At 47.9% G+C, this 26,832-nt stretch overlaps 1 protein-coding gene across 5 annotated transcripts; it reads left to right on the forward strand.

Annotated features, from left to right (window-relative positions):
- Positions 1-349: 349 nt before the first annotated feature.
- On the forward strand, positions 350-25,539 carry CNR2 (cannabinoid receptor 2). 5 transcript variants are annotated; one of them, XM_039234205.1, is made up of 5 exons: positions 350-559; positions 912-1,146; positions 15,376-15,501; positions 16,540-16,755; positions 24,340-25,539. In XM_039234205.1, exons 2-5 carry the CDS (start codon positions 976-978, stop codon positions 25,453-25,455), a joined length of 1,629 nt encoding a protein of 542 aa, XP_039090136.1. In that variant the 5' UTR covers positions 350-559; positions 912-975; the 3' UTR covers positions 25,456-25,539. The 5 variants fall into 5 exon arrangements, with proteins under 5 accessions (XP_039090136.1, XP_039090146.1, XP_039090165.1 ...); XM_039234215.1 differs by lacking the exon at positions 15,376-15,501; XM_039234234.1 differs by lacking the exon at positions 912-1,146 and having other exon boundaries at positions 455-559.
- Positions 25,540-26,832: the final 1,293 nt, after the last annotated feature.

A 26,832-nucleotide genomic window follows, 5' to 3' on the forward strand; every position in this document is an offset into this window, starting at 1 on the left:
CCACAGTCCCCACTACTTTCTCTTACCCCATACCAGCACCCTTCACCTGTTTATGTTCTCTGGCAGGTGCCTATAGGCATTGGATTTCAAAGCTCTGATCTGCAGGCAAGAGGGATTGGAATGGAATGTCCTTCGAGGTGATCTGTGTAAGGCTGGTGCGTTATCTCCACTTTGCAGATGAAGAAACTGAGGTTTAGGAAGGTTAAGCGAATTGCGCAAGGTCATAACCGCTCTGTTGGATTAGAACCCAAGTCCCTTGACCCCAGGGCCTATACCTCTGCCCTACCCTGGCCAGAGTTCCTTGTGAGAAACACCTCAGCTACAGGCACAAGAATGTTGTGGCAATGGTGACCCAGAAGGGAAGTGGTGACGGGACGGAAGGCCAGGCCTCCCCACACTCACTCATCTGTGAGAAAGAGCAAAAGCAAGTGAAAGCTGTTCAACGTTCACTTGAACACTGGGTGGGTGTTCAATAGGAGATCTGACCGGGACCCGGGGCCAGGTCCCTCCAGGACTCTGCGACGCCCAGTGGGATCGGGGAGCTCAGCCACAGACCACCGTGAGTAGCTTTCTGTAGCTGTTGTGTTCGGGGCTTCATCCTCATTGCAGAAAACTGTGTTGTGTGTGCCATTGGTGGTGGAGTGGTTAGCATAGCTGCCTTCCAGAAAACCCGTGTTCTTACTTTACCCCTTCCCTCCAGGGACGTAAGAAGCTGGGAGGGGGGCCTGCCCGGGGCCAGGAAATTGACGGTATATGAGGATGACTCCTAAGGTTTTTGAGGACCAGTCACAGCAACGCTCGGGGCTGGTGCGGGCCTCCCCTTTGGACAGGACCAGCAAGGTCAGGACAGGAGATAGTCACCGATGCAGACGGCACCGTCCTACGGGGCCTGACTTATTTAACCCTCACAGCAGCTGTCTGCAGTCAGTGCCGTTATCACTCCCCGGCCCACAGAGGGGGTAAGTGACTTACCTAATGTCACATGACCGTTCGGCGAGGCACTGGATTGAACTCAGACTCTCCGCTCCACAGCCACCCTTTCACCACCAGGGTGTCCTGCCTTACACGGTCAGGCCTAATGAGCAGACCGTGGGGCCCAGAAAGAACCCCAAAAGATCGGCTGGAAGAGGCCTTAGAGATCAGCTGGTGAGTACAGGGCCCCTCCGCTTGACAGGGGGGAGGCTGAGGCTCAGGGAGCACAGCTCGCCTGTCTGGGGCAGCTGGGTGGTGTTAGAGCCCCTCTAGCCCCAGGAGGCTAAGCGGTTCCACTTAGCAGGACAGTCGTGTTTGCGAGTGTGCCCCGGGCCAGCACCCAGGTGGAGTTCAGTGCTGGTAACTCCATGGCCTCAGGAAACTCAGCCCCCTTCGTTCTCATTCAACTCCCTCTTCTGAGGACATTGGGCGGGAGACCAGCACGCGGGGGCCTGTGGTGGGGGCTGGCGGGCTGATGCTGGCACCAGGCGGGTACCCGGGCTCAGCAAATGACTGCAGCGGAGACTCTGATCCTCACACTACGAGCTTCTGCTGTGGAGCAGAGATAAGGGCCATGAGGCTCAGGCTGTTTTTCCCTTGAACGGGTGGGGCATGCCCTTTACCTTTGGGAAGGTTGAGACCAGGTGGTTAACGCGGGCAAAATGGCAGCAAGGCCCAGCCGCGCAGTGTATCTCTTCTGTTCCCTCCTCATCTTGGTGCACCTATCAATCCTGCGTACCCTGTGCTCTCAGATATGCACAGAATGTTCTTTTATTCATTCTTATGAAAGCACGTTCAGTAGGACTCCGAGCTCTCACCCTACTGGGCTGACCAGAAATTGAGTCTTGGTGTGTAATGAGCGTTCCTCGCCTTCCAGCATCGCGCATGGCATCCTAGGGACTCAGAGCAGAGAACGAGGGAGGCAGCCTGGCCTTCGTGCCACCCTGGTCTTTCCTGTCATAGATGCCATTGTCCAAAGGGGTTTGATCCCTTGAAGTCCAGCCCTGTCCACTTCCCTGGCAGGCCTGGAGTCTAGATTCTTTGCCAAGATTTGAAAGCACTGTGCCTTGGGTTCAACTTCAGGGTGAGCCACCCGGGAACATCCCCCCCGAGCACCCCCCCCCACCCATTTCCCCAAGGCAGCAGAGCCTAGGATGTCAACACTCAAGGGGCCCGTGACCTCTGGTCCCTTTATACTCCGGGGCCATCTCTCCTGTGTCCTTGGCTTTGAATCACAGATGTAGGCTCTTCTCCCCACCTACCTGGGAACCCCGCTTAACCTCACAGAACTCAGGTTCTCACAAAGGACAGGAAGAAGGGCTGTCTTCAGACAGCTTCTGCTTTCGACCTCCTCCCCTGCAAAAAGTCCCTGAGCCTGGAGACACCAAGGCTGCTTTTTGAAGGGAGACAGGCAGAGAAGGAAAATCAAGGCCCTTAGGTAATGGTGACTCATTCAAGGTCGACCAGCCAAGGAAGAGTGCGGCCAGTGTCAAGTCCAGCACGCTAGGCTCCACCTGTGCTAGCAGTCACTGAATCCTGTGGAAGACACAAGTGTCCCTCACCAATGAGTCAGGTGGCCTTGGGTGAGTCACATCACCTTTCTAACCTACAGTTTCTCCAACTCGAAAAATGAAGCAAAACATTGCCAACCTGCCACAAAGGGAAGTTCATTTTCTTAAGTTAATATTTAGCAAGAGTTCACTATGTCCTAGACTCCGCTAGCTGGGCCGCCTCACCTGGCCCAGTGCTCACAACAGCCCGTGAGGGAGAGGCCTGCTGTCACCCCCCACATCTGCGAGGTGAGAAACTGAAGCTCACACGGAACTAAGACCTTGCCCACAGTCACACAGCTGGCAATCCGTGGCAAAGCCGGGACTCAAACCTGTATCTGTCTGAATCTAGAAAACCTGGATCTGTCTGAATCTAGAAAACCTGGATCTGTCTGAATCTAGAAAGCCCGGCTCTGTCTGAATCTAGAACTGGCTACACCGTAGTCAGAAGCAAACAGAACGGGTGTGGAGAGCGCCTTGCAAATGCTAAGGTGCAATGCAGGCTTGAGAAACCGTGAACCCTCTTCCAGCTGAGCACGGAAAAGAAAATTGAAGACCATAATTCCTTCTTCCCTCCATCTCCTGGGCAGAGATAGGGTCCACAGAGCATGGGGTGTATCCTGCCCCACCCCCATCTAGGGAACACCCCAAATGCCCAGGAAAGAAAATGGCAGAAAAGGGCAGATCATCAATAGGGTAGGTCAGAAGGGGAGAAGTCCCCAGTGTCATTAAAGCCAAGCTCAGGAAGGAAGGCTGCTGGGGTCTCACCCAAATCACAAGAATGTTGGGGAGACCCTCGGACAGAAATGGGTTGGGCCGAGCGTCCTGTGGGCTTTGCTGCTTCCCTCTACCTCGCCCCACCTGCTCCTACCCCTCCAGAGGAGGCCCCCAGTCTTCTGCTCACACAGTGAGTCAGAGGCAGCCCTTCCCATTGCAGCTACCGGCCCCGCCGCCGCCCTCCTCTCCCTGGGGGACTGGGGCCGCCCCAAAGTTCCTCCGAGAACCACAGCTGCGTTCACGGTGTTGCCTCTGCTAGACAGCGAATCATCCTCTGTGTGTCTTCGTGGATCTGTCTGGGTCCTGGGGAATCTGACGGAGCTGAGGGCAGGGGATGGGAGGCTGCTGAGAACTGGGAGGGGGTGCAGGGTGTCTCACAAACCTTCTCCAAGACTTCACGTGAGTCCGATCTTCATAATACCCACTTGGCAGATGAGGTCACTGAGGCTCAGTCACAGCCGGTAAATGGCAGAGACCAGAGTCAGGCTCAGGTCTGTATTTCTACTTTCTACCAGCTTTTCCCAACAAGGAGGAAGGGGTTCCAGAAGGTTCACACACTAGAGGTTCATAGTGCTTGTTTTCCATTTTTTAAAAAATTAGTGAATTATTATTTTTCTCTTTAAAAGATTTTTTTTCTCAGTGTGAGAGCTTCTTAGGATAAAAAAAAACAAAAGCAGAAGTTAGCAGTGATCAGATGAATGGTGATCTAATGAATTCCCACCCAGGATGTTTCTTATTTGGCGACTAGAGTGGCTTTGGCTGATATATATGGCTTTACACTCGTCTTATTCTTAATTGTTTATTATTTAATTTATACCCTTCTTGAACCAATGATTAAGGACAGGATGCAAAAGGAACTCTGATGTCAAAAACACAAGAAAATGAGAAGGAAGATGATACCTCCTCTGAAAATTTGCTCAAGATTCATAAGTTGTGTTTATCTGATCAAGTTTCTTACAAAGCACTTCAGGGAAATTCTTATGCTTCCCAGCATTTCAAAGATTGTTAAAAAGAGAAAATAATATGTGTTCTTTCTTCTCCCGTGTTGGGCATAAAGGTGATCCACACCTGCAGGGCAAATGCAGAGAGAGGCTTGCAAATAGGGACCTGAGATTACTTTCTCTTGACAAACATAAGATTCTTTTTAAAAAGGTACAAATTTGGGGTGCCTGGTGGCTCAGTGGGTAAGTGTCTGACTTCGGCTCAGGTCATGATCTCATGGCTTTGGGTTCGAGTTCTGTGTCAGGCTCTGTACTGACAGCTCTGAGCCTAGAGCCTGCTTTGGATTCTGTGTCTCCCTCTCTGTCTGCCCCTCCCCCACTTACACTCTGTTTCTGTCTCTCTTTCTCTCAAAAATAAACATTAAGAAAATAATAAAATTAAAAAATAATAAAATAAAATAAAGCCATGAGGAATTTTAAAAATTATTTTTAAATAATGTATTTTTAAAAATGTTTTTAAAAAAACAAACTGGCTTTTTAAGCATTAAATGCAAGAATTCAACCCCTCGGGGTGCCTGGGTGACCCAGTTGGTTAAGTGTCCAACTTCGGCTCAGGTCATGATTCACAGTTCGTGGGTTTGAGCCCCACGTCGGGGCTCTGTGCTAACAGCTCAGAGCCTGGAACCTGCTTTGGATTCTGTGTCTCCCTCTCTGTCTTACCCTCCCCCACTCACTCTCAATCTCTGTCTCTCAAAAATAAATAAACATTAAAAAAATATTTTTAATAAAAAAGAATTCAACCCCTCAGGTCATGCAAGTGATTCCCAGCCTCTCATTACATGTCAGCCTATTGTAATGTCTATTTGGTCCCAACGTAGCATCGCTACAAAATGTGTTCACCAACCAGGTATTTTGTTCTGTTATGACTGTAAAGTAGATCAAGCCACTTGGAAAGAGGGGAGAAGTCAAAAGTTAATCTTCACACATCATGCATATAATTTAAATGGTTTAAAATAAATCTTAGGAAAAATTCTGAAATGATACACATATTGAAAAGAGTACATTTAACTTAAAATCACTTCCTTTTTCACGAGCCATACAAAATTACAAAATGGCTCAAATAATTCCTATTGGGGTTTCTAACGTTACATATTACTGGGAAGCAGTTCCAAAGTCAGAAGAGGTTGGAGATATTCTAGTCTGACCCCCTCACTCTATTTTATTTTACTTTTTCTTTTTTAAAAAAAAAAGGTTTTTTAAAATATTTTATTTATTTCTGAGAGAGAGAGAGAGGCAGCATGAACAGGGGAGGGTCAGAGAGAGAGGGAGACACAGAATCTGAAGCAGGCTCCGGGCTCTGAGCTGGCTGTCAGCACAGAGCCCGACGCGGGGCTCGAACCCTCGAACCGTGAGATCATGACCTGAACCGAAGTCAAGATGCTTAACCAACTGAGCCACCCAGGTGGCCCTTATTTTACTTTTTTCAGCTTTGGGCACGACCCTTAGATAATCTAACACACAGACAATAAAGAGCGTGGCTAACATTACTTGAAGGGAGATTAAGTGCCAGCCAGGTACTGAGCCACGTACGCCACTGCTACATGCTACCTGCCTCATATACTCCTCACAACAACCCTGAGTACTTCCATTATCCCTGTTTTACAGATGAGGACACTGAGGCTCAGGGAGGTGAGGCAATTTGAAAAGAGACAACAGATCTAATAAGAGGCAGAATCAGAACTCACAACTGTGACTTGGGGCTGCCTCTTAAAACCTCCGTCTGTAGGGGCACCTGGGTGACTCAGTCGGTTAAGCTTCTGACTCTCGATTCGGCGGCTCAGGTCATTAGCTCAAGGTTTGTGAGATCGAGCCCCGTGTTGAGTTCTGTGCTGACAGTACAGAGCTTGCTTGTGTATTTCCTTCTTATTCTCAGTTGGTCCTTAACTGTCTGCCACTTCTCTCTGCAGAATCAGGAGAGGGAAATCCAGGTTTCCTTGCAAGTTAGTTACCGAGGGAATCAGTATGCTGGGTCTGATCCCAAATCCCAGGCCAGAAATGGTGACATGTTTCCTCCCCACTGTCCCAGGGCCCAAAGCAAACAGATCCACCAAATGCACATCCATTTGCTCCATCAGAAAGCAGTGGGCAAAGCGTGTGCAAGGGTCCCCTCCCCAGATGTCCGGCTCATCTCTGGCTTCTCTTCAGCCTGCGCCAGCTGTCCTGTGACCCCCTTGTCACTGTCACCACAGATGTCAGTGGCCCAAAGCCCTGTGAATCAGCCCCTTTGCTGGTGCCAGTTTCCTCAATTACGAAATGGGGATGCTACCAGTCCCCTCGCTGGCTTGTCATGCAGAATATATGAACTAATATGTAAAGGGCACAGAATGGTGTCCAGCACACGGTATATAGTAAGCGCTCATTCAGTGTTACTTTCCATTATTGTCATGATCACCACTGTGTTTCAAGAGCTGAGCTCTGTCGCCCCACCACACCCGCCTCAGTTTGAAGAACTGGTCTGAATTGCAATCCCCCACGGCGCAACTACAAACAACCAGAATCAAGATTGGTTAGGGCAGGGGCCACACCCTTTGGGATCTGAGCAAGCCAGGAAGTAGAGGGGCCTGGGGGAAGCTGCAGGTGATTGGGAATGTCCACCACTCTGTTTAACCCTTGCCTACTCTCCGCTGGATGGAGAAGCCACCATGAAAAGTCCCCATTATCACACCTTTGTATCCCCTGGTTATAAGGCCTTGTTTGCCGTACAGAGAGCGCTTCATGGTCAGAAGGGGTGACCAGCTGCTACACACACACACACACACACACACAGACACACACACACACACACACGCACGCACGCAATTGCCAATGACCAATGACCAAGCTTTCACCTCAGGGTCAGGGAGATCCATGCACTGTTACCAATCATGTAGACTTTTTTTTTTCCTAAGTTCATGAATATTTTTATTCTTTTTTTTTTTACAAGTAGTTTATTGTCAAATTAGTTTCCACATAACACCCAGTGCTCATCCCCACTAGTGCCCGCCTCCATGCCCATCCCCGCTCCCCCCACATCCATCAGTCCTCAGTTTTTGTCAGCATTCAAGAGTCTCTCATGGTTTGCCTCTCTCCCTTTCCCCCACCATTTCCGCCCTTCTTCTCCCCCTTGTTCCTCCGTCAAGTTCCTCCTAATCCTCCTATACGTGCAAACATATGATATTTGTCCTTCTCTGCCTGACTTATTTCGCTCAGCATAACACCCTCAAGGTCCATCCATGTTGCTACACATGGCCAGATTTCATTGTTTCTCATTGCCATGTAGTATTCCATGGTATAGATAAACCACATCTTCTTGATCCATTCATCTGTTGATGGACACTTAGGCTCTTTCCATGTTTTAGCTATTGTGGAGAGTGCTGCTATGAACATTGGGGTACATGTGCTCCTATGCCTCAGCATTTCTGTATCCCTTGGGTAAATTCCTAGCAGTGCTATTGCTGGGTCATAGGGGAGTTCTATTGTTAGTTTCCTGAGGAACCTCCACACTGTTTTCCAGAGGGGCTGTACCAGTTTACATTCCCACCAACAGTGTAGGAGGGTGCCCGTTTCTCCACATCCTTGCCAGCATCTAGAGTTCTCTGATTTGCTCATTTTAGCCACTCTGACTGGTGTGAGGTGGTATCTCAGTGTGGTTTTGATTTGTATTTCCCTGATGAGGAGGGATGCTGAGCAATCATGTAGACTTTTAACGTGACTGAGTTTCCAAAATTTTCTGCAGTAGGTTTTCTTTGAAAGAGAGGTATAGGCCTTTCAATCCCTATTATAGAGTGAAGGTAAAGGGGAGAGAATCAGAGTAACATGCCCTGAGTCACAGGGGAGCTCCCTGTTAGGGCAAAACTGGGACACCTGTCATCAGACACCCCATCCTGAGACCCTGAACCCTGCTATCTGGTAAAGCAGGGAACAGGGGACCTTATGCTACTCCCAGAACTTCAAGCCCCCCCCCCCCCCGCCCAAAAAGGACAGAGGTCCTCAGGAGAAAGCTGCAGGGACCAGCTGAGCAACCAGGAGCTGAAGGTCTGATTATTTCGGGCCCAAGCCCTCCTTTGATTACTGTGCGGATTAACTGTGTTCACACGCAGAGCCATGCTTGGCACACAGCAACCCGTTGTTGTTTAGGCACAGCCCCCCACCACCCCACCCTCTCCTGCACAGTCCAGCAGGCCAGGTGAGTCTCTGAATGGCTCCTCCTAAGCCCTCTTGTCACAGATCTTTTGAGAATCACTTCTGAAATGTCAAGCCCGGCATGTTCTTCCTGCTGATAACATTCCACCAGCCCTCTTCCCCCATACCTTTGTTTAATGTTTTTATTTATGAGAGAGAGAGAGAGAGAATGTGAGTGGAGGAGGGGCAGAGAGAGAGAGGGAGACACAGGCTCCAGGCTCTGAGCTGTCAGCACAGAGCCAGATGCAGGGGTCCAACCCACAAGCTGCGAGATCATGACCCGAGCCGAAGTCGGACACCCAACCACTGAGCCAACTATAAATAGATCAGTTGTGTCACCTTTGAAAATCTTGAAGAAGGTCACCCTCCTTGAGGATTTTCATGAGCATCAAAGAGAAGTCCTTCAGCTGATTCATTCGGAAACAATTACTTGAGCAGCTACTGTGTGCCAGGCAGTGTGTCGGGCCCTTGAGACATGGCAGTGAACAAAACAGATGATGAGCACCTGCTCTCTGAGAGCCGAGGTTCTACTGTCCCAGCAGCTAAGGGTGGTGCTGGAGGCCAAGGTTGGAGCCAACAGTCCAAAGAGGAAAGGATGAAAAGGAAAGAGAAGAGATTGTTGCCCCAAGTGCATCCCTCCCACGGGCGGGGTCTGCCACCAGCATAGCCACCCAGGCCTCAGTTCTGACTCTGCCACCTGCAAGTCGTGCGACCTTGGGCAAATCCATCCATATGGGCCCCAGCATATGGATTTTTCCCCCTCATCTTAAAATAGGGAAAATAATGGGGCGCCTGGGTGGCTTAGTTGGTTAAGCGTCCGACTTTCGCTTAGGTCATGATCTCACGGTTCGTGAGTTCGAGCCCCGCATTGGGCTCTGTGCTGACTGCCAGCTCAGAGCCTGGAGCCTATTTCAGAGTCTGTGTCTCCCTCTCTCTCTGACCCTCCCCTGCTCACGCTGTCTCTCTCTCTCTGTCTCTCCGTCCTAGAAATAAATAAAAATATTCAAAAAAAAATAGGGAAAATAAGGACGCCTGGGTGGCTCAGTCAGTTAAGCGTCCGACTTTTGCTCAGGTCATGATCTCACGGTTCGTGGGTTCGAGCCCCGCGTTGGGCTCTCTGCTGACCGCCAGCTCAGAGCCTGGAGCCTATTTCAGAGTCTGTGTCTCCCTCTCTCTCTGACCCTCCCCTACTCACGCTGTCTCTCTCTCTCTCTCTCACTCAGAAATAAGTAAAACCTAAAAAAAAAAAAAAAAAAAAAATCTGGGAAAATAAGACAATCCACCCCCAAGTGCTGTTTGCAGGATAAAGGAACAATGCAGGTAAAAAAGCCTCTTGGAAAGCCTGCCACAAAGGAAGTAGTAAAGGATGGTGACAAATTCGTTTTCGTCACCTACTTTAACCACGATGACATATGACAATAGGCTGAGTGCAGAAGCAGAGATGAGAATCTGGCTGCCAGACAATTAAGAGATTTCCCTTCCCCCAAAACTATTTTCATTAAAAATAGGCTATTTCTAGGGGCATCTGGGTGGCTCCGTCAGTTGAGCGTCTGACTTCCGGCTGAGGTCACGATCTCTCGGTTTGTGTGCTCGAGCCCCACATGTGGCTCGGTGTTGTCAGCCTGCAGCGCAGAGCCCGCTTCAGAGCCTGCTTCAGATCCTCTGTCCCCCTCTCTCTGCCCCTCCCCTGCTTATGCTCTCCCCCCAAATAAATAAATGTTTTTTAAAAATAGGTTATTTCGGGGCGCCTGGGTGGCTTAGTCGGTTAAGGGTCCGACTTTCGCTTAGGTCATGATCTCGCGGTTCGTGGGTTCGAGCCCCGCGTCGGGCTCTGTGCTGACTGCCAGCTCAGAGCCTGGAACCTGTTTCAGTCTGTGACTCCCTCTCTCTCTGACCCTCCCCTGCTCACGCTGTCTCTCTCTCTCTCTCTCCTAGAAATAAATAAAACATTAAAAAAAAATTTAAAAAAATAGGTTATTTCTATTAACATGTAGTAAGTTTATTAAACATTTTTTAAGTTGTCAGTTTTATTTTCTAGTACAGTAGACAGTGAAAGATGTAACCTACATCCATGAAAGCCCTCTAGGGTCTGGTGATTTTTTTTAAGATGGGGAAGGGGTGCAGAGAGTACAGAGTTTGAGAACCGCTGCTCCAGGCTTTCCTGAGCTGACTTTGTCATGCCAGCTCTTCAGCGGGCTAACACCCCCATCTCCTCCCCGTGTGGTTAATTGCACAACTTCAAGTTGGAAGGAAGGACCCTTTGAAATGTCATCAAAAACCCCTTCCTGGTACAGATGGACCCGCTGAGAAGAGGACCATTTTTGCGCAGCCGTCATTTCCTCCCCAGGCTGGAACCAGAGTCCTGTCCCCTTGGCCCAGGGCTCCTGTCCCAGTCACAGGCTGGCAGGAGCCGACTGCTTTCGCCCAGCCTAGTTAAGAATCCATAAGGCTCCTGGCACATCCTCCGCTTCCGGTTCACTCAACTCCAAACATCCTGAATGGACACAGGATCTTGTCCCTCTGCTCCCCTAACACTGTCCCGCTCTCCATCCTGCCTCTCAACCGCTCTGTTCTCCTTGACCCCCCTCCACCAGCCCAAGGGCATGACAGAAACGATGTCACTCGGTGTCAATTAGCAAAGACCTTGGAGAAGTGAGGAGAAAACTGTAATATGTACACATATTATATATATAGTCTCTACACTATATTATATATATACATATATCCATGGAGGGCTTACTGTGGGCCAGGCACTGTATTAAGCATGATGCTATCTCAATGAATTCCCGTGCTTCACCACCAACGATGAAGCATGTACTATTTGTTATTTCCATTTTATGGATGAGGAAATACAGGAAAATAAGTGAATGAAGTGAACTTTTTTAATGTTTATTTATTTAAAAAAAAATTTAAGGTGTTAGTTATTTCTGAGAAAGACAGAGCACAAGCAGGGGAGATGCAGGGAGAAACTGAGACACAGAATCAGAAGCAGGCGCCAGGCTCACAGAGCCTGATGTGGGGCTCAAACTCACGAACTGCGAGATCATGACCTGAGCTGAAGTCAGATTCAACCCACTGAGCCACCCGGGCGCCCAGAAGTGACGTTATCTGAGGGCACAAAGCTAACACTCGGCTGTGCCAGGACTGGAAGTTAGGTCTGTCTGACTCCAAAGCCCAAAAGCGTGACTGGCAAATGCTTGGGGGTGAGGAGATGGGACTCCATCGAGTTGGTGGGATAAGACTAAATTCTGGATCAGCTAGTGTAAGCAAAGGAAGCCTTACTGAGTGAAATTGGTCAGAGGAGGAAAAAGCCAGAAAGAGAAATGTTGCAATTTGCCCCTGGGGCTACAGAACAAAGATTGCCTGTGGCTGTTGTCAGGGCCCCTCACCCCAGGGCAAGGTCATGCATTGGCTCTCGTCCCTTTACCAACCTGACTTTGTCATAGCACAGGGGCTCAAGTCTGAGCTTTGCCTGTCCCTTGCTGTGAATTTCAGGTAAGTGACTTGCCCTCTCTGAACTCGTTTGCTCAAGAAATGCTACCTGCTTCAGATAACATCGTGAGCCCTCCCCACTGTGCAAACTGTCAGATGTGATATGGATGTGGGCATTATCAGCCGATTCTCTGAAAGGGAAGTTGCTGGAGTATAACGTAGTTGAAACAAGGAAGAAGATATCTGAAGAGACTCAACAACACTGTCCTGCGGGAAGATTTCAGATCAGTCAGTTAGTTACCAAGAATTAAAGAATGTAAAGAATGTAAAACAACAGGATGGGACCCTGGGTCTTCAGAGGAATGAGCCAGAGCACGGGTTCCCAGTGCCCCCAGCAAGTTTCTTACATCCCTGGACCCCACTTTCCTCATCGGGAAAAAATGGAAAATAATTACAGCAGCCTTGCAGGGTTGTTTGGAAGTCTAAATGTGATCATGTGTGGAGTGCACTCGTACATCGCCCAGCCCTCATCCTCATTATCCTTCGGTCTTTTCAGAGGGCAACCCTGGGGACCGGGAGAGAAAGTGACGTCTCCATAGCGCCACTGGTGCCAGAGCCAGGCTCGAACCCTGAGCATCTGAGTCCCAACTTGAGAGCCTTTTGTTTCCAGCACATTCCACAGTCCACTCAGGCCCCCACGCTACTGCTTAATTGTTTTAAATCATTATTTACTCTGCACATCAGGTAGTAATAGTTTCCCCAGTCACGGAAGAAGAACTCTCTGAGCGAGAGTTTGAGCAATTTGCCCTCAGGTCACACAGCCCACTATGCCAGAGCTGGGATTTGAAGCCGGCCAGGGTATTTCATTCTGAAGCTTTGGCCCTTTAACCTTGGCTATAGTGGAAAGAGGCCTCAGACGCCGCCATTTAGCTTAATTCCTCCCACAAGGGAGGCTGGAGACGATACAGACAGATGAGGAAGGAAGGTCCAGGGAGAACGAGTATCCAGACAGCAGGTGATGAACCCAGAGACCCCTGGTTGGGAGCGATGAACAGGGAATGGACAGTAGACCGGACGGAAACTTCCAGCCCCACAGGGCAGACTCATGGGAGTGAGTTTCTTTGCCAACCACTCGATGTTTGAGAAAGGCCTTAATGATGATCCTTTGCACCAATTCTGTAAATCACAAATCCTTCTCTTAAAGAACTGGAGGTGACCTCTATTATGAATTAGGGCAGTGGAAATAAAAGCAAAGCATTAGAAACCACTAAAAGAAAGGAGAAATGAATCGGGAACCGACCTTGAATGAACCAGGACTTCAGGTTTGCATTGTACTTAGCTCTGAACTTCCTGGCAGCAGTGGGAAAAGAAAATACAAAGTCTCTCTGAAGAAGCCTGATTTTTTTCCCAATAGGATATTTGTTCATTCATTCATTCAACACGTTGATTTCAAAATATTTAAATGCCTACTTTATGCCAAGCCCTGTGCTCAGGTGCTGGAAATTCCCAGGAAAATGTATTAAAGAAGTCAGTTTAGGGCACCTGGGTGGCTCAGTCGGTTAAGAGTCCAACCTTGGCTCAGATCATGATCTCATGGTTTGTGGATTCAAGCCCCGCATCAGGCTCTGTGCTGACAGCTCAGAGCCTGGAGCCTGCTTCAGTTTCTGTCTCACTCTTTCTCTCTGCTCCTCCCTTGCTCATGCTCGCTCTCACTCTCAAAACAATTTTTTTTTAATTTTTTTGATTAAAGAAAATAAAAGAAACTGGCCTGGGCAGCCCTTTGCATCTCTCCCCTAGGACAATTTCCATACTGTACCTCATATCCATAAGCTTCTCCTGGGACTTATGTCACCAGAGAGATTTCATTTTAATTTTTTTAAATGTTTATTTATTTTTGAGAGAGAGAGAGAGAGAGCACGCGCATGAATGGGGGAAGGGCAGAGAGAAAGGAGACACAGAATCTGAAACAGCCTCCAGGCTCTGAGCTAGCTGTCAGCACAGAGCCCGATGCGGGGCCCAAACTCACAAGCCGTGAGATCATGACCTGAGCTGAGGTCGGATGCTTAACTGACTGAGCCACCCAGGCTCCCATATCACTGAGGAGGCTTTAAGTTCCTTCCCCCACAAGCTGTCCCACCTCCTCCGGGATGACCACTGTAGTGGTCTATTCACAAGGTCAAAAAGAGCCTGGACAGTTGCCAACCTCTTAGTTCACTTTCTGCCTTAGACCAGCTGTTTGTGGTTCCTGCCCTTCTCTAGAAGGCTGGTTCCCTGGGCAAGGAGCACTATGGTGAGAAGCTCCTGGTGAGGTTCGGGATGAGGGGGAACTGAGGGCCTAGGGACACTGTTCCATCATGGAACAGGGAGAGGGTGTGACTCCGGGCCATCAAATTGTCCTGCTTACCTGGGCTGAGTTGCACCTCCATGAGGGCTGCTTAGCTCAGCTCAGAACCCCTCATTACTTCGGTTCCATGTGAGGGGAACTAGAATACAAAGATGTCTTCCCTCCCTCTCCCAGATTCGACTCTCAGAACTAGAAGCTCACATCCACATCCAGGAAGCGAGAGGAGACAAGCATTACAGACACAAATAAGAGAAGGTAGACAGTGACCCGTACAGGAAGACTCAGTGAGTTTCAACCACCTGGAGGGGTTATGGGAAACCAGAGAATGCTTCCTGGAGAAGGTGGCCTTGATATAGGACCTCGAAAAAAAAATAGACAAGATTTGGGCAAAGGACAATAGCCTACAGCCCCAAACCCGGGAGAACTTCCTTGCAACTTGCAGCCAAGTGCTATCAAGCACAGAAGGGAAGTAAGAGAAGAAATGTGGAAGGAAGGCCCCCATGACTCCCTTCCTACAGCTGGACAGGCACCAAGAGCCCAGCCTGCCAGGAAGCAGTCCGAGAAGGTCATGCGGGTCCAATAGTTTTTAAAAATGTGATGGTTTGGCCTTCATGGTGGTAAAGTGTCAGCTAAGAATGAGCGGAGATCTTTCTATTTGCATCAGCTCTCAGATGAAGGTCAGAAAACCTCGAGCACAGAATACTGTAAGAATCCAAGAAACTAACTCAACTGAGTCCTTTCCTGCCTTTTATTGGACATGTGCTGTAAGTCAGGAACACTGCCATGAATTTAGGAAACATTGGTAACGTAATCTGTTCAACAATGTGGTGGTGCTTGTCACCGGTTTACAGATGAATGAAACATAGGTGAGGTAACTCACCCCGTGTCACACAGCCGATGAAGTAGAGAGCTGGATTCGAACCCGGGGAGGTCTGGTATTCAACATGGTGAACTTGCTGGAGGAGACCTACGAAATCACCCAGTCTACCCCACTGCTTGAAAGAAAGACCCAGAAAGGAGAAGGGAGCTGCCCAATGACGATCAGTGGCTGAACAGGGACTAGAACCCAGGCCTCCATGCTCCCAGTCAGAGAGAAAAGTGACCGCTCTTGACCATCAATCTCAGTTTTTCACTGCAGGTGTCGTATCCACAATCAAAGGGCCATGATCCTTGTCCCTGGCACCCTCGGGCTTTAAACACAGCTGGAGCGTGGGGGCAGCTGTCACCATGGCGCTCATTCTTTCACTTCACACTTTCAGTTCAGGTAGGAAACCCCCCCAGGGGCACCCCCGCACCCCCACGTCCCCCCACCTGAAGGTTCCCTTCCCGGACACAGAGCACGAGGGCTCCAAGTTGTAGGCCCTGTAACCCTCCGCAGCACGGACCTGCTGTCTGAGAGTGTCGGGTAGTTTGGGGGCTTTGACATTTTTCTTAGGTGGAGATGGCACTTGGTTGTTGTTTTTTAAGAGAGAGAGCAAGGTGGGGAGAGGGGCAGAAGGAGAGGGAGAGACAGAGAGAAGCTCAAGCAGGCTCCACGCTCAGGACAGAGCCCAGTGTGGGGCTCCATCCCATGACCCTGGAATCATGACCTGTGTCAGATGCTCAACCAATAGAGCCAAGCCAGGCGCCCCTGGTTGGTCTTCTTTTAATCTTGCGTTTGTACAGAGTCAGGTCACAAAATGCTTTTGTGTGACTCAGGAAACTCCACTGACACAGTGACAAAAAATACGAACCCTCTCCCCTAACGAAGGTATGGACATAAAGTCTTACACACACTCTGAAAGGATCACTACCCCCACCACAGCTCACTGGGTTAAAAAGCCTGGGTGAAGGTCACCAGCCAATTGGTTTTTCCAAGGGGAATGGGACAGATATTGTCGCTGCCGTTGCATAAATGAGAAAAGGGGAGGGGGGCCCCTGGGAGGCTCAGGCAGCCAAGCGTCCGACTCTTGATTTCAGCTCAGGTCACGATCTCACGGGTTCGTGGGTTCGAGTTCTGCACTGACAGCACAGAGGCTACTTGGGATTCTCTCTCTCGCTCTCTCTCTGCCCCTTCCCCTGCTCTCTCTCAAAATAAATAAGTAAGCCTTAAAAAAAAAAAAATAAGTAACTGAGCAAAGGGGCTCAGAAAAGTCGAAGGGACTTGCCCAGAGTCACATGACAAGCCACGGCGGTACCTCGGCCGCACAGCCTGCACCGGTCTCTCCCTGCACTGGGTGCTCCGACGAGTCCTTGCCCTGGACGAAGGCCCGTCTCAGAGCCAGATGCTCTGACTCCAGAAGGTATTTCTATCTGCCCACAGGGAAACCAGACAGGAGGCCGGGTTTCCTGTTGCTCTGTGCATCCTGTTGCTGTCAGATGTCATTTTGTTAGGCCCTCCATCCAAAGGCCTGCATTTCCTGCCCTTGCCGGATTCGGACAACACCACCGGTCCGTGGCCACACCAGACCTGGGGGAAGCACAGAATGCCAGCAGCCACCTCTCCGGCGTCCCTCTTCTAGGCTGGCCTCTGCATGGGGTAAGCCATGCTCTGGTGGGAAGGGGGCTGTTTTCTAAGGGAAATACGGGGTGGAGGGGTGGGGGGTGTTGGCTGGGGCAGCAGGGTGCAGGGAGGAAGCTTCCAGAAGTGACAGGCTGGGGACGTGGGAACCGAGAAAGGCTTGTACTGTCACTCATTCGTGACCAGGGCTGAGAACGCGGCTGGCACCGTTTCCTGTCTGAGCTCAGATGTGACTTTGGCCACAGTCAGCAAACCTCATCTGTCTCAGGGAAGCACTTCTGTAGGTAGGGCCACCTCTGTGCCTACGGAACATGTCTTATCTTGTGATGTGGGGGGCGTGACATCTAGTTTCGGGTCTGCTGCTGTTTTGTTGGGTGACCTCAGGAGATTACACACACACACACACCCCTTGGACTGCTTTCTTAATGGTAAAATGGTGGAGCTGGATTAGATGCAAGGTTTTCGATCTGTTCCTCACATTGCCTTGAAGAGAGGGCACAAGTGATATGAACTCAGATTTTACCTGACTTATGAATAGGATAGGGATGACATCAATTGTAAAAATTGTTCCACTCTCTTAAAAATTTTAAAACACTGGGGGCTCCTGGGTGGTTCAACCAGATGAGTGTCCGACTTCGGCTCAGGTCATGATCTCACAGTTCGTGAGTTGGAGCCCCAAGATCAAGTCATGATCTCATGGTTTGTGGGTTCGAGCCCCATGTCAGACTCTGTGCTGACAGCTCAGAACCTGGAACTGTTTCAGATTCTGTGTCTCCCTCTCTCTCTGCCCCTCCCCTGTTCGCGCTCTGTCTCTGTCTCTCCTTCTCAAAAATAAATAAACATTAAAAATTTTTTAAAAATTTTTAAACACTAGATTATAATAAGGGCTGCCACTCATCCAGCTTTGTGAGGTGTCAGGATGTTGTTCTTTTTTTACAGTTTATTTATTTTGAGAAAGAGAGAGGGAGACATGGGAAGGGCAGAGAGAGAGGGAAAGAGAGATAATCCCAAGCAGGCTCTGCACCATCAGCACAGAGCCCGATGCAGGGCTCAAACTCATTAACTGTGAGATGATGACCTGAGCAGAAACCAAGATTCGGACACTCAACTGACTGAGCCACCCAGCATATTATTCTTAAGAATCTCATGGAGTCTATGAATTATATCCATTTGAAGATGGTCAGCAACAGCAGCAGCACTTTCAGCAGGTATATTAATTTACCAAAATCCTCACAAAACCCATTTTACAGATGAGAAATGGGAAAAATGAGGCATTCATAGCTTGAACAAGGCCACTCTGCTGAAATTTGATCCTACAGGATGTGCTCCCCTCCCCCTCACACTCTTACTTGGGGTTCACTCCACTTGAGGCAGCCCCTTTCTGTCCAAATGGTGTTCATTCATCAGGGAGTTTTTGAGCACCTACTGTGTAGACAGCAGGCATTGGGCAAGGCGCTAAAGACCAGAGGTAATGAAGGCCCAGTTCTCTGCCCTTGCTGACCTGTGGGTCCTTCAAGTGGTTTAACATCTCTGACCCCACTTTATCTATGAAAGAACAAAAATCATAATTTTTATATTATATAGTTGTTATAAAGTAGATGGTGGTTGTGAAAATTACTTTGTAGAATTTAAATCGCATGCAAATGTTGGTTAGTGCAGTTATTCATCCGGTTGGAGAAAAGCCTGGTGCAGAACTAGTTAAAACATCAGCAGAGTAAGGCCGGGAGCTTCCGTGTGATGGGGATCGAGGGAGCCTTCGCTGGGTGAAAGAGGAGTCCAGAAGGAAGGTCAAGGAGGAAGGTGAGCCAGAGAAAGGAAGCCTGGGGAGAAGGTGTGGGCAGAGGGGCAAGAAAGCAGAGCTGTCTGGGAAACAGTGGGGTCTCTGGCTGAGCAGCAGAGCCGGATGGGAGGCCTGTCGTGGCTCGTGAGCTCTGCGCCCTGCCTTGCCAGCCGGCCTGCCTGTGCCAGGGTGGGCTAGCGCTGTCCCACGAAAGCTTCGTGTGGGCCACACCCCATTTAAAAAATAAGTAAGTAGGGGGGCGCCTGGGTGGCTCAGTCGGTTGAGCGTCCAGCTTCGGCTCAGGTCATGATCTCACGGTTTGTGGGTTCGAGCCTCGCGTCGGGCTCTGTGCTGACAGCTCAGAGCCTGGAGCCTGTCTTCAGATTCTGTATCTCCTTCTCTCTCTGACCCTTCCCTGCTCACACTGTCTCTCTCTCTCTCTCTCTCTCTCTCTCTCTCAAAAATAAAAGTAAATAAGTGGGTAAATAGGAGCAGGAGAGTTAAATGAACATCCTTGTAGCTGTCTTCTTGGTCACGCGTCTCAGAGTCCCTCGGGAGCATATTCTCGGGAGAGGAACCGGTGCATCCAAGGACAGTGGCACATCGACTTCACCAGGTTTTGCCAAACTGCTCTCCAAAGTGGTTGTGCCGGCTTACACCCCAGCACCGCGCTGCAAGTTCTTGTTGGTCTGGGCCTTCTCCAATGCTCAGTATCATCAGGTTTAATTTTTTTAAATTAATTTAATTATTTAGAGAGAGAGAGAAAGAGAATGCAAGTGGGGGAAGGGCAGAGAGAGAGAACGAGAGAGAGAGAGAGAACAAGAGACAGAGAATCCCAAGCAAGCTCCGCACTATCGGTGCAGAGCCAGTTTCGGGGCTCGATCTCACGAACTGGGGTCCTGACCTGAACCACCCAGGCGCCCTTCTCAGTTTAATATTTTACCAATCTGATACGAGTGAAACTTACATTTCTGTGGATGTTATTAAGGTTAAACATCTTTTCAAAGGATCATTGACCAGAAACAACCACAACAACAAAGGATTGATCATTGACCATTTCTCTTTCATGCCATTATTTTCCTTGTGTGTGGGTTCTCTCCTTTTTTCTTCAGAAGTCTTTCCTGAGGGGGCACCTGGCTGGCTTGGTGGGTTAAGTGTCTGACTTTGGCCCAGGTCACGTTCTCACACTTTGTGAGTTTGCACCCCAGATCAGGTTCTGTGCTGTCAGCATGGAGCCCACTTTGGATCCTCTGTCTGCCTCTTTCTCTGTCCCTTCCCCACTTGTGCTCTCTCTCTCTCAATAATATATAAATAAATAAATAAATAAATAAATTAGAAAAATAAATCTTTCCTGAGGGTTGCCTATTTTACTTTATTTTTTTTAATGTCTATTTATTTTTTGAGAGAGAGACAGAATACGAGTGGGGAAGGGGCAGAGAGAGAGGGAGACACAGAATCCAAAGCAGGTTCAAGGCTCCAACCTGTCAGCACAGAGCCCAATGTGGGACTCGAACTCACAAACTCACTCAGATTGTGACCTGAGCCAAAGTTGGATGCTTAACCAACTGAGCCACCCAGGTGCCCCGATTTTATTTTATTTTTCAAATATTTATTTATTTTTGATAGAGAGAGAGACAGAGCATGAGCAGGTGAGGGGCAGAGAGAGAGGGAGACACAGAATCTGAAGCAGGCTCCAAGCTCTGAGCTGTCAGCACAGAGTCTGACTGCGGGGCTCGAACCCATGAGCTGTGCAATCATGAGAGCATGACCTGAGGCAAAGTCTGAGCCACCCATGGGCCCCTGCCTGTTTTATTACCTTTTTAAAAAACTAGCTTTGGTCTTTTCCAGTCTCCATTATTTTCCTATATTATTAATTTCTGCCCTTATGATTTCTGTCTTCTGTCTTCTCTGTATTTATGCTGTTGTTCCTTTTCTAATTTTGTGATGTTTAGCACATTTTTTTCCTTTTCTACTGTGAGCACGTAGGGCTGTAAATTTCTTTTTTGGTGCTGCTCAGGTGCATCCCACGAATTTTAATGTTACAATTCTAAGTATTTTCTGATTCCCTTTATGGTTTTTTGACCCAAGAATTATTCAGAAGTATTTTTAAAGCTTCATTCTTATGAAGTTTGTTAGTTTTATATTTTTTTAAGTTCTTGATTTCTTAATAAATTGCACTGTGGTCAGAGAACATGATTTGTATGTTACATATTATTTTAAATTTGTTAAAATTTACTCTTCACCTAAGACTTAGCCAGTTTTGGTAAATGTCAACATTTGCTTGGAAACAGTGTATATTCTTAATTTTGGGGTGCTGAGTTCCATATATGACTATTTTTTAAATTTTATTTTTAAGTAATCTCTACACCCAAAATGGGGCTCAAACTCACAACCCTGAGATCAAGCGTTGCATGCTCCACCAACTGAGCCAGCCAGGCACCCATCCATATTAACTATTTAATCAAGGTTGTTCATTGCATGTTCAAATACTATACATTCTATTAATTAGCATGTTGTCAGCTCACTGTATCAAATTCTGAGAAAGGAATGCTAAAATCAGTCACCATTCAATTTCATTTCACTTCAAGTCCACAAATATTTATTGAGTACCTACTATGTATCAGATACTATTCTAAGACCTTATATCAGTGAACAAAATAGCTCCTTGACCTCATGGAGCTTAAATTCCAGTGAAACAACAGACAATAAACAATAAAACATAATAAATAGGTAAGTTATGTAGGGTAAAGTATATGTTAGAAGCTGTTAAGTGATATGGGAAAAAGTAAAACATAGAACAGAGGGAGGGGGACCAGAAGAGCAAGAGGTTGGGGTGAGTTATGGCATTAAGTAGACTGGTAAGAAAGATGTCATTGAAAAGGTAAAACTTAATCCAAGACTTGAAGAAGGTGAAAGACTAAGTCAACCATATATCTAGGGAAAGTGTGCTCAGGAAGAGGGAATAGCCAGTGCAAAGGCCCTGTGGCAGGAGGTTAGACCCATCAGGCAGTATGGCTAAAGCTGGCTGACTAAGGAAAGTATGATATTAGGGCAATCAGAGAGGTGATAGGGCCAGAACACATAAAGCCCTCTATGCCATTGTAAGTACCTTGGCTCCTACACCAAATGGAATGTGTCCTATACAAGATTTCAGACAATGAGTAGCACCCTCTTGACATATTTTAAAAGGATCACTCTAGCTGCTGGGTTGAAAATAGACTAAAGATGAGTCAGATTAAAAGCAGGTTTGCAAACTATCAAAGCAACCAGGTAAGAGCTGATGCTTGATTTTTAAAATCCTAAAGTAGACCAATGCCTTTAATCACTTCCTGAATAAAGTTTCAACTCTTCCCTTTCTTGGCTTGTGTTACTGTCATTCACACTTTTACTTCCATTTTTTCTTTACATCCTCCAAACTGGTCATTAGCATTATTACTAGTGCTTTATACAAACAGTCGTTTTAATTTACACATACATTTAGCAATTTATTTGCTCACAGTTCCTTCTTGCCTTCCTATTCTTCCCTCTGTGAAAAATTTCTTTCTTGTGATGGCATGTCATTTAAATATTCCTTCAGGAAAGGTCTGTTCCTAGATAATTCTACTTATATGTCTTTATTTTGAGTTATGGTTTAGTTACCCCTCCCTCTTGCCTCTTTCTTCTGGCATCTGTTGTTCCTATTGGAAAATCAGCTTTTAAATTTAACTATGATTCATTTGCAGGTATTGTGTCCTTTCCTTCCAATTGCTTTCCATTGTTTCTCTTTGTCTTTGGTGTTATGAAGTTTTATTATGATATATGTGAATGTGGAATTCGTTTGTTTTTAAAATTCTGCTTGGGGGTGGGGGCCACCTGGGTGGCTCAGTCGGTTAAACATCCAGTTTCAGCTCAGGTCATGATCTCATGGTTTCTGAGTTTGAGCCCCGCATATGGCTCTGTGCTGACAGTGCAGAGCCTGCCTGGGGTTCTCTCTCTCCTTCTCTGTCCCTCCCCCACTTGTATGTGTGCACTCCCCCGCCCCTCAAAATAAATAAATAAACTTTTAAAAATACTTCTAGAATAGGACCGCCTAAGTGGCTCAGTCAGTTAAGCATCTGACTTCAGCTCAGGTCATGATCTCATGGTTCACGAGTTCGAGCCCTATGTCAGGCTCCGTGCTGACAGCTCAGAGCCCGGAGCCTGCTTTGGGTCTGCCCCTCCCCTGTTCATGCTCTGTCTCTCTCTCTCAAAAATAAAATAAACATTAAAAATTTTTTTTAAAGATTTATAAAATAAAATAAAATTCTGCTCAGAGTTCACTGTGATTTCTGAATCTGAGGAGAATTCTGGATGATTCTCCACTATCAGCCTCCCTCTGTGGCCTCCCCAATGCCTACCCTTAGTTCCATTTTTCCCTTCTGAAACTCCAATTAGATATATTTTAGGACCTTTCATTCAATCCTTCATGCCTCTTAACCTCTCTTTTATCTGTCCCATTTGTCTCTTTGTGCTGCATTTCAAGGAAGCTCTTCAGCTCTCCCTTCATGTTCAATGCTTTCCAACTAATCCGTTCTGTTCTTTAACCTACCTTTAAGGGTTTCTTTTTTCAAAGACTTTATTTTTCAGTTCCAGAAATTCTACTTGATTCTTTTTTATTTATTATTTTTTTTTAATGTTTTATTTATTTCTAGGGGAGAGAGAGAGACAGCGTGAGCAGGGGAGGGTCAGAGAGAGAGGGAGTCACAGACTGAAACAGGCTCCAGGCTCTGAGCAGGCAGTCAGCACAGAGCCCGACGAGGGGCTCGAACCCACGAACCGTGAGATAATGACCTAAGCGAAAGTCGGAAAGTCGGACGCTCAACCGACTAAGCCACCCAGGCGCCCCTACTTGATTCTTTTTTAAATCTGCCTAGACAGTCTCCCACTTATGTACTCATGTACTCATGTGTTTGAGCCCTTATTGTTTAATTATAGTAAACGTATTTCCAAAAATGATACAGAGTCCTGGGGAGTCTCATTCTACCGTCTGACATTTCTGCTAACTCTTGTTCACGGGTCTTCATGTATTTCGTCATTTTGCATCGCGAGCTCAAATTCCATGTGCTTCTCCAAGAGGGAAACTTGGGTGACTTGGCTAGAAAGCATATCCCGCTAGAGAAATTTTAAGTTTGATTTCTAATCATATCTAATGATGTCCCCTACAATATGTGGGAGCCCTGGTTCAGTTTTTCTCAATATTTAGAACACACTTATACTAAAAAAAAAAAAAAAAAAAATTCATTATCCGACATTTATCCAGATTTATCTAGATTCCTGTTATTTTATCTGGCACCCTACTGGCATGAAGCCAAAGACGAATCTTTGTTGTTAAAGCTTCAGGCTCTTACTTTCCAAAGCCGGCAAACAAAACAGAACAGAACAAAAACACCAATGGGAAAGCGCCCTCCCGTCTCATCACTCTGGATTCCATTTTTTTCTTGATTTTGATTTCCTCTCGGTTTTTGACCCTTGTAGATTTCTCTTCCTGGAAAAGGGAAGTCTCAGAACTGGTCTTTTTTAAAACAAAAGACCAAAACACTCGCAGGCCACTTCTGCTTCTTGAATTCCCAAGAATGTCTCCTAAAGCAAAACCAGTACAGACCTAGTGACCCAGTAGAAAGGAGCAGGGGCAACATACAGAGGAACAAAAAACAAACGTTTTTCAAAAACTGAAAAGTATAAATTGTTATTTCAACAGAAGCTCCATCCACACAGGTAAAGGGCTTGGCCAGAGCTGGTGATTGTGGGAAGTCATTATGATGCTAATTGAAATAGACTCATTTCTTCTTCTCATTGTACCACAGCAAAGGCTTCTTGGTGAGCCCAGCAGGAGCCGAGGGACCCACCCCATGGAGAGACGCTGGGTGATGGAGGCAGCCAATGGCTGCAAGGATGGCTTGGATTTCAACCCCATGAAAGAGTACATGGTCCTGAACGGTTCCCAAAGGATCGCTATTGCGGTGCTGTGCACCACCCTGGCCCTGCTAAGCGCCCTGGAGAACCTGGCTGTGCTCTACCTGATCCTGTCCTCCCACCGGCTCCGGAGGAAGCCTTCCTACCTGTTCATCAGCAGCCTGGCTGTGGCCGACTTCCTGGCCAGTGTGATCTTTGCTTGCAACTTTGTAAATTTCCACGTCTTCCACGGCATAGATTCTAAGGCTGTCTTCCTGCTGAAGATTGGCAGCGTGACCATCACCTTCACAGCCTCTGTAGGCAGCCTACTGCTGACCGCCATCGACCGCTACCTCTGTCTGTGCTACCCACCCACGTACAAAGCACTACTCACCCGTGGGAGGGCACTGGCCACCCTGGGCATCATGTGGGTCCTCTCAGCCTTGGTCTCCTACCTGCCCCTTATGGGATGGACCTGCTGTCCCCATCCCTGCTCTGAGCTTTTCCCCCTGATTCCCAATGACTATCTGCTGGGCTGGCTCCTGTTCATTGCCTTCCTCTTCTTCGGCATCATCTACACGTATGGGCATGTTCTCTGGAAGGCCCATCAGCATGTAGCCAGCTTAGCTGAACACCAGGACAGGCAGGTGCCAGGGATGGCACGGATGAGACTGGATGTGAGGTTGGCCAAGACCCTGGGGGTGGTGCTGGCTGTGCTTTTCATATGCTGGTTCCCGGTACTGGCCCTCATGGTCTACAGCCTGACCGCCACCCTAAGCGACGAGGTCAGGATGGTCTTCGCCTTCTGCTCCTTGCTCTGCCTTGTCAACTCCATGGTCAACCCCATTATCTATGCCCTGAGGAGTGGGGAGATCCGCTCCTCCGCCCACCACTGTCTGGGCCGCTGGAGGAAGCATCTGAGGAGACGTGGCTTTGAAGGAAACAAAGAGCTCCCCAGGTCCTCAGTCACTGAGACAGAGGCTGATGTGAAAATCAACCCATGGCCAGATTCCAGAGGACCGTACTGATGATTGCTGACGGGGCCTCTCACAGTTTTAAACAAGCTGAGCCAATCATTTTACTCCCCAGAGGAGAGAGGGCACCCTTGAACCCTGTTGAGGAAAAGAATGGATTCTGTTCCTGGGATCTCAAAGTATTCAGACGGGATGGCTGGCCAACCCTGTTCTTGCTTAATTGTCGGGGCCTCCTTGGCTCTAAGGCTCTGAAAGACCCCACTTGCTGGTCACCCTTTCCTACTGAGGACCATGAACTTTGGTATAATGGGGCTCAAGGGTGTCGATCCACCTCTTTTGTAGGTAATTGACAAGTCTCCAGCTCAGGGACTCTTGCTATTAGGGCGATGCCCCCCCTTGACATCCTGAAACACTCCACTCACAGCCACTGTGACCTAGGTCCCTGGGGGACACATGAGAGGCTGGCCCTTTGCAAGACACAGAATTTTCAGAGCGTTTTATTGACCCTGTGAAGTCCAATTGGGTGGTTTGGTTCCTCTGGAAGCAAGCAGTGCCCCCGTCTAACGCAACTCCAGGAAAAAAAAAGACATTCACTAAGATTTCATAAACTCCCAAATTGTTCCCAGCTGTCCCTCAATTCAGTGCCTCTGTCTCCTCCACGCCCCTATAGCAAAAAAATAAACAGTGCAAGTGGAAGGAGAGAGAAATTCCCTTACCAGGTGCCAGGCGTGAGACTGACATCTCACAGTCTGTCATCTCCAGCAAGAACGTAGCCCCATCCTTCCGAAGATTCTAGGACACCTTTATTTTACATATCAGGGAAGCTGGGTTCCTACCAAAGAAGCTTAACACAGTAGAGAAATTGTTGTGGGTGGGGCAGGTTACAGAGGAATTCTAATGCAGTTATGTGGGACCACAGACAGAATAAAAGGAAAGATATTGATTAAACATGTCTTCATTTAATATGTACAAGACAAGGTGTCCACCATTCATTCATTCACACGCCCATCTCAAAATACATGCTGGCCTTTGTGCTATTTGCAGGTCCTGTTTGCAGCCATAAATGAGACTCTGCCCCGGTCTAATGGGGCTTACGTTCTACATTCTGGCAGGAAGACAGCCACTGATGAACATTACTAGTAGTGGTACAATGAAGGAATCACAGGTCAAGTGATAGGGATTAGGTGAGGCAACTTTAGGTCGGTCATAAAAGTCAACTGGCTTTTATTGAGAGTTTACTACGTACCACACACCAGGATGAATGCTTTCAAATGAGGTATTTGACTTAGTCTTCGGGATAACCTGACCAAGAGCGTTTTGGAATCCTCACTTTATGGACAAGGAAATACCCCAGAGTATTTTGCCTGAGAGGCAAAACTCACTTGCCTGAGGTCACATTGCTGACAGGTACCCAAAGCTGGGGTTTCCAAA

This window comes from Hyaena hyaena, unplaced genomic scaffold (assembly GCF_003009895.1).
Source record: "Hyaena hyaena isolate Hyena2069 unplaced genomic scaffold, ASM300989v1 scaffold_3, whole genome shotgun sequence".
NCBI classification, from domain to species: domain Eukaryota; kingdom Metazoa; phylum Chordata; class Mammalia; order Carnivora; family Hyaenidae; genus Hyaena; species Hyaena hyaena.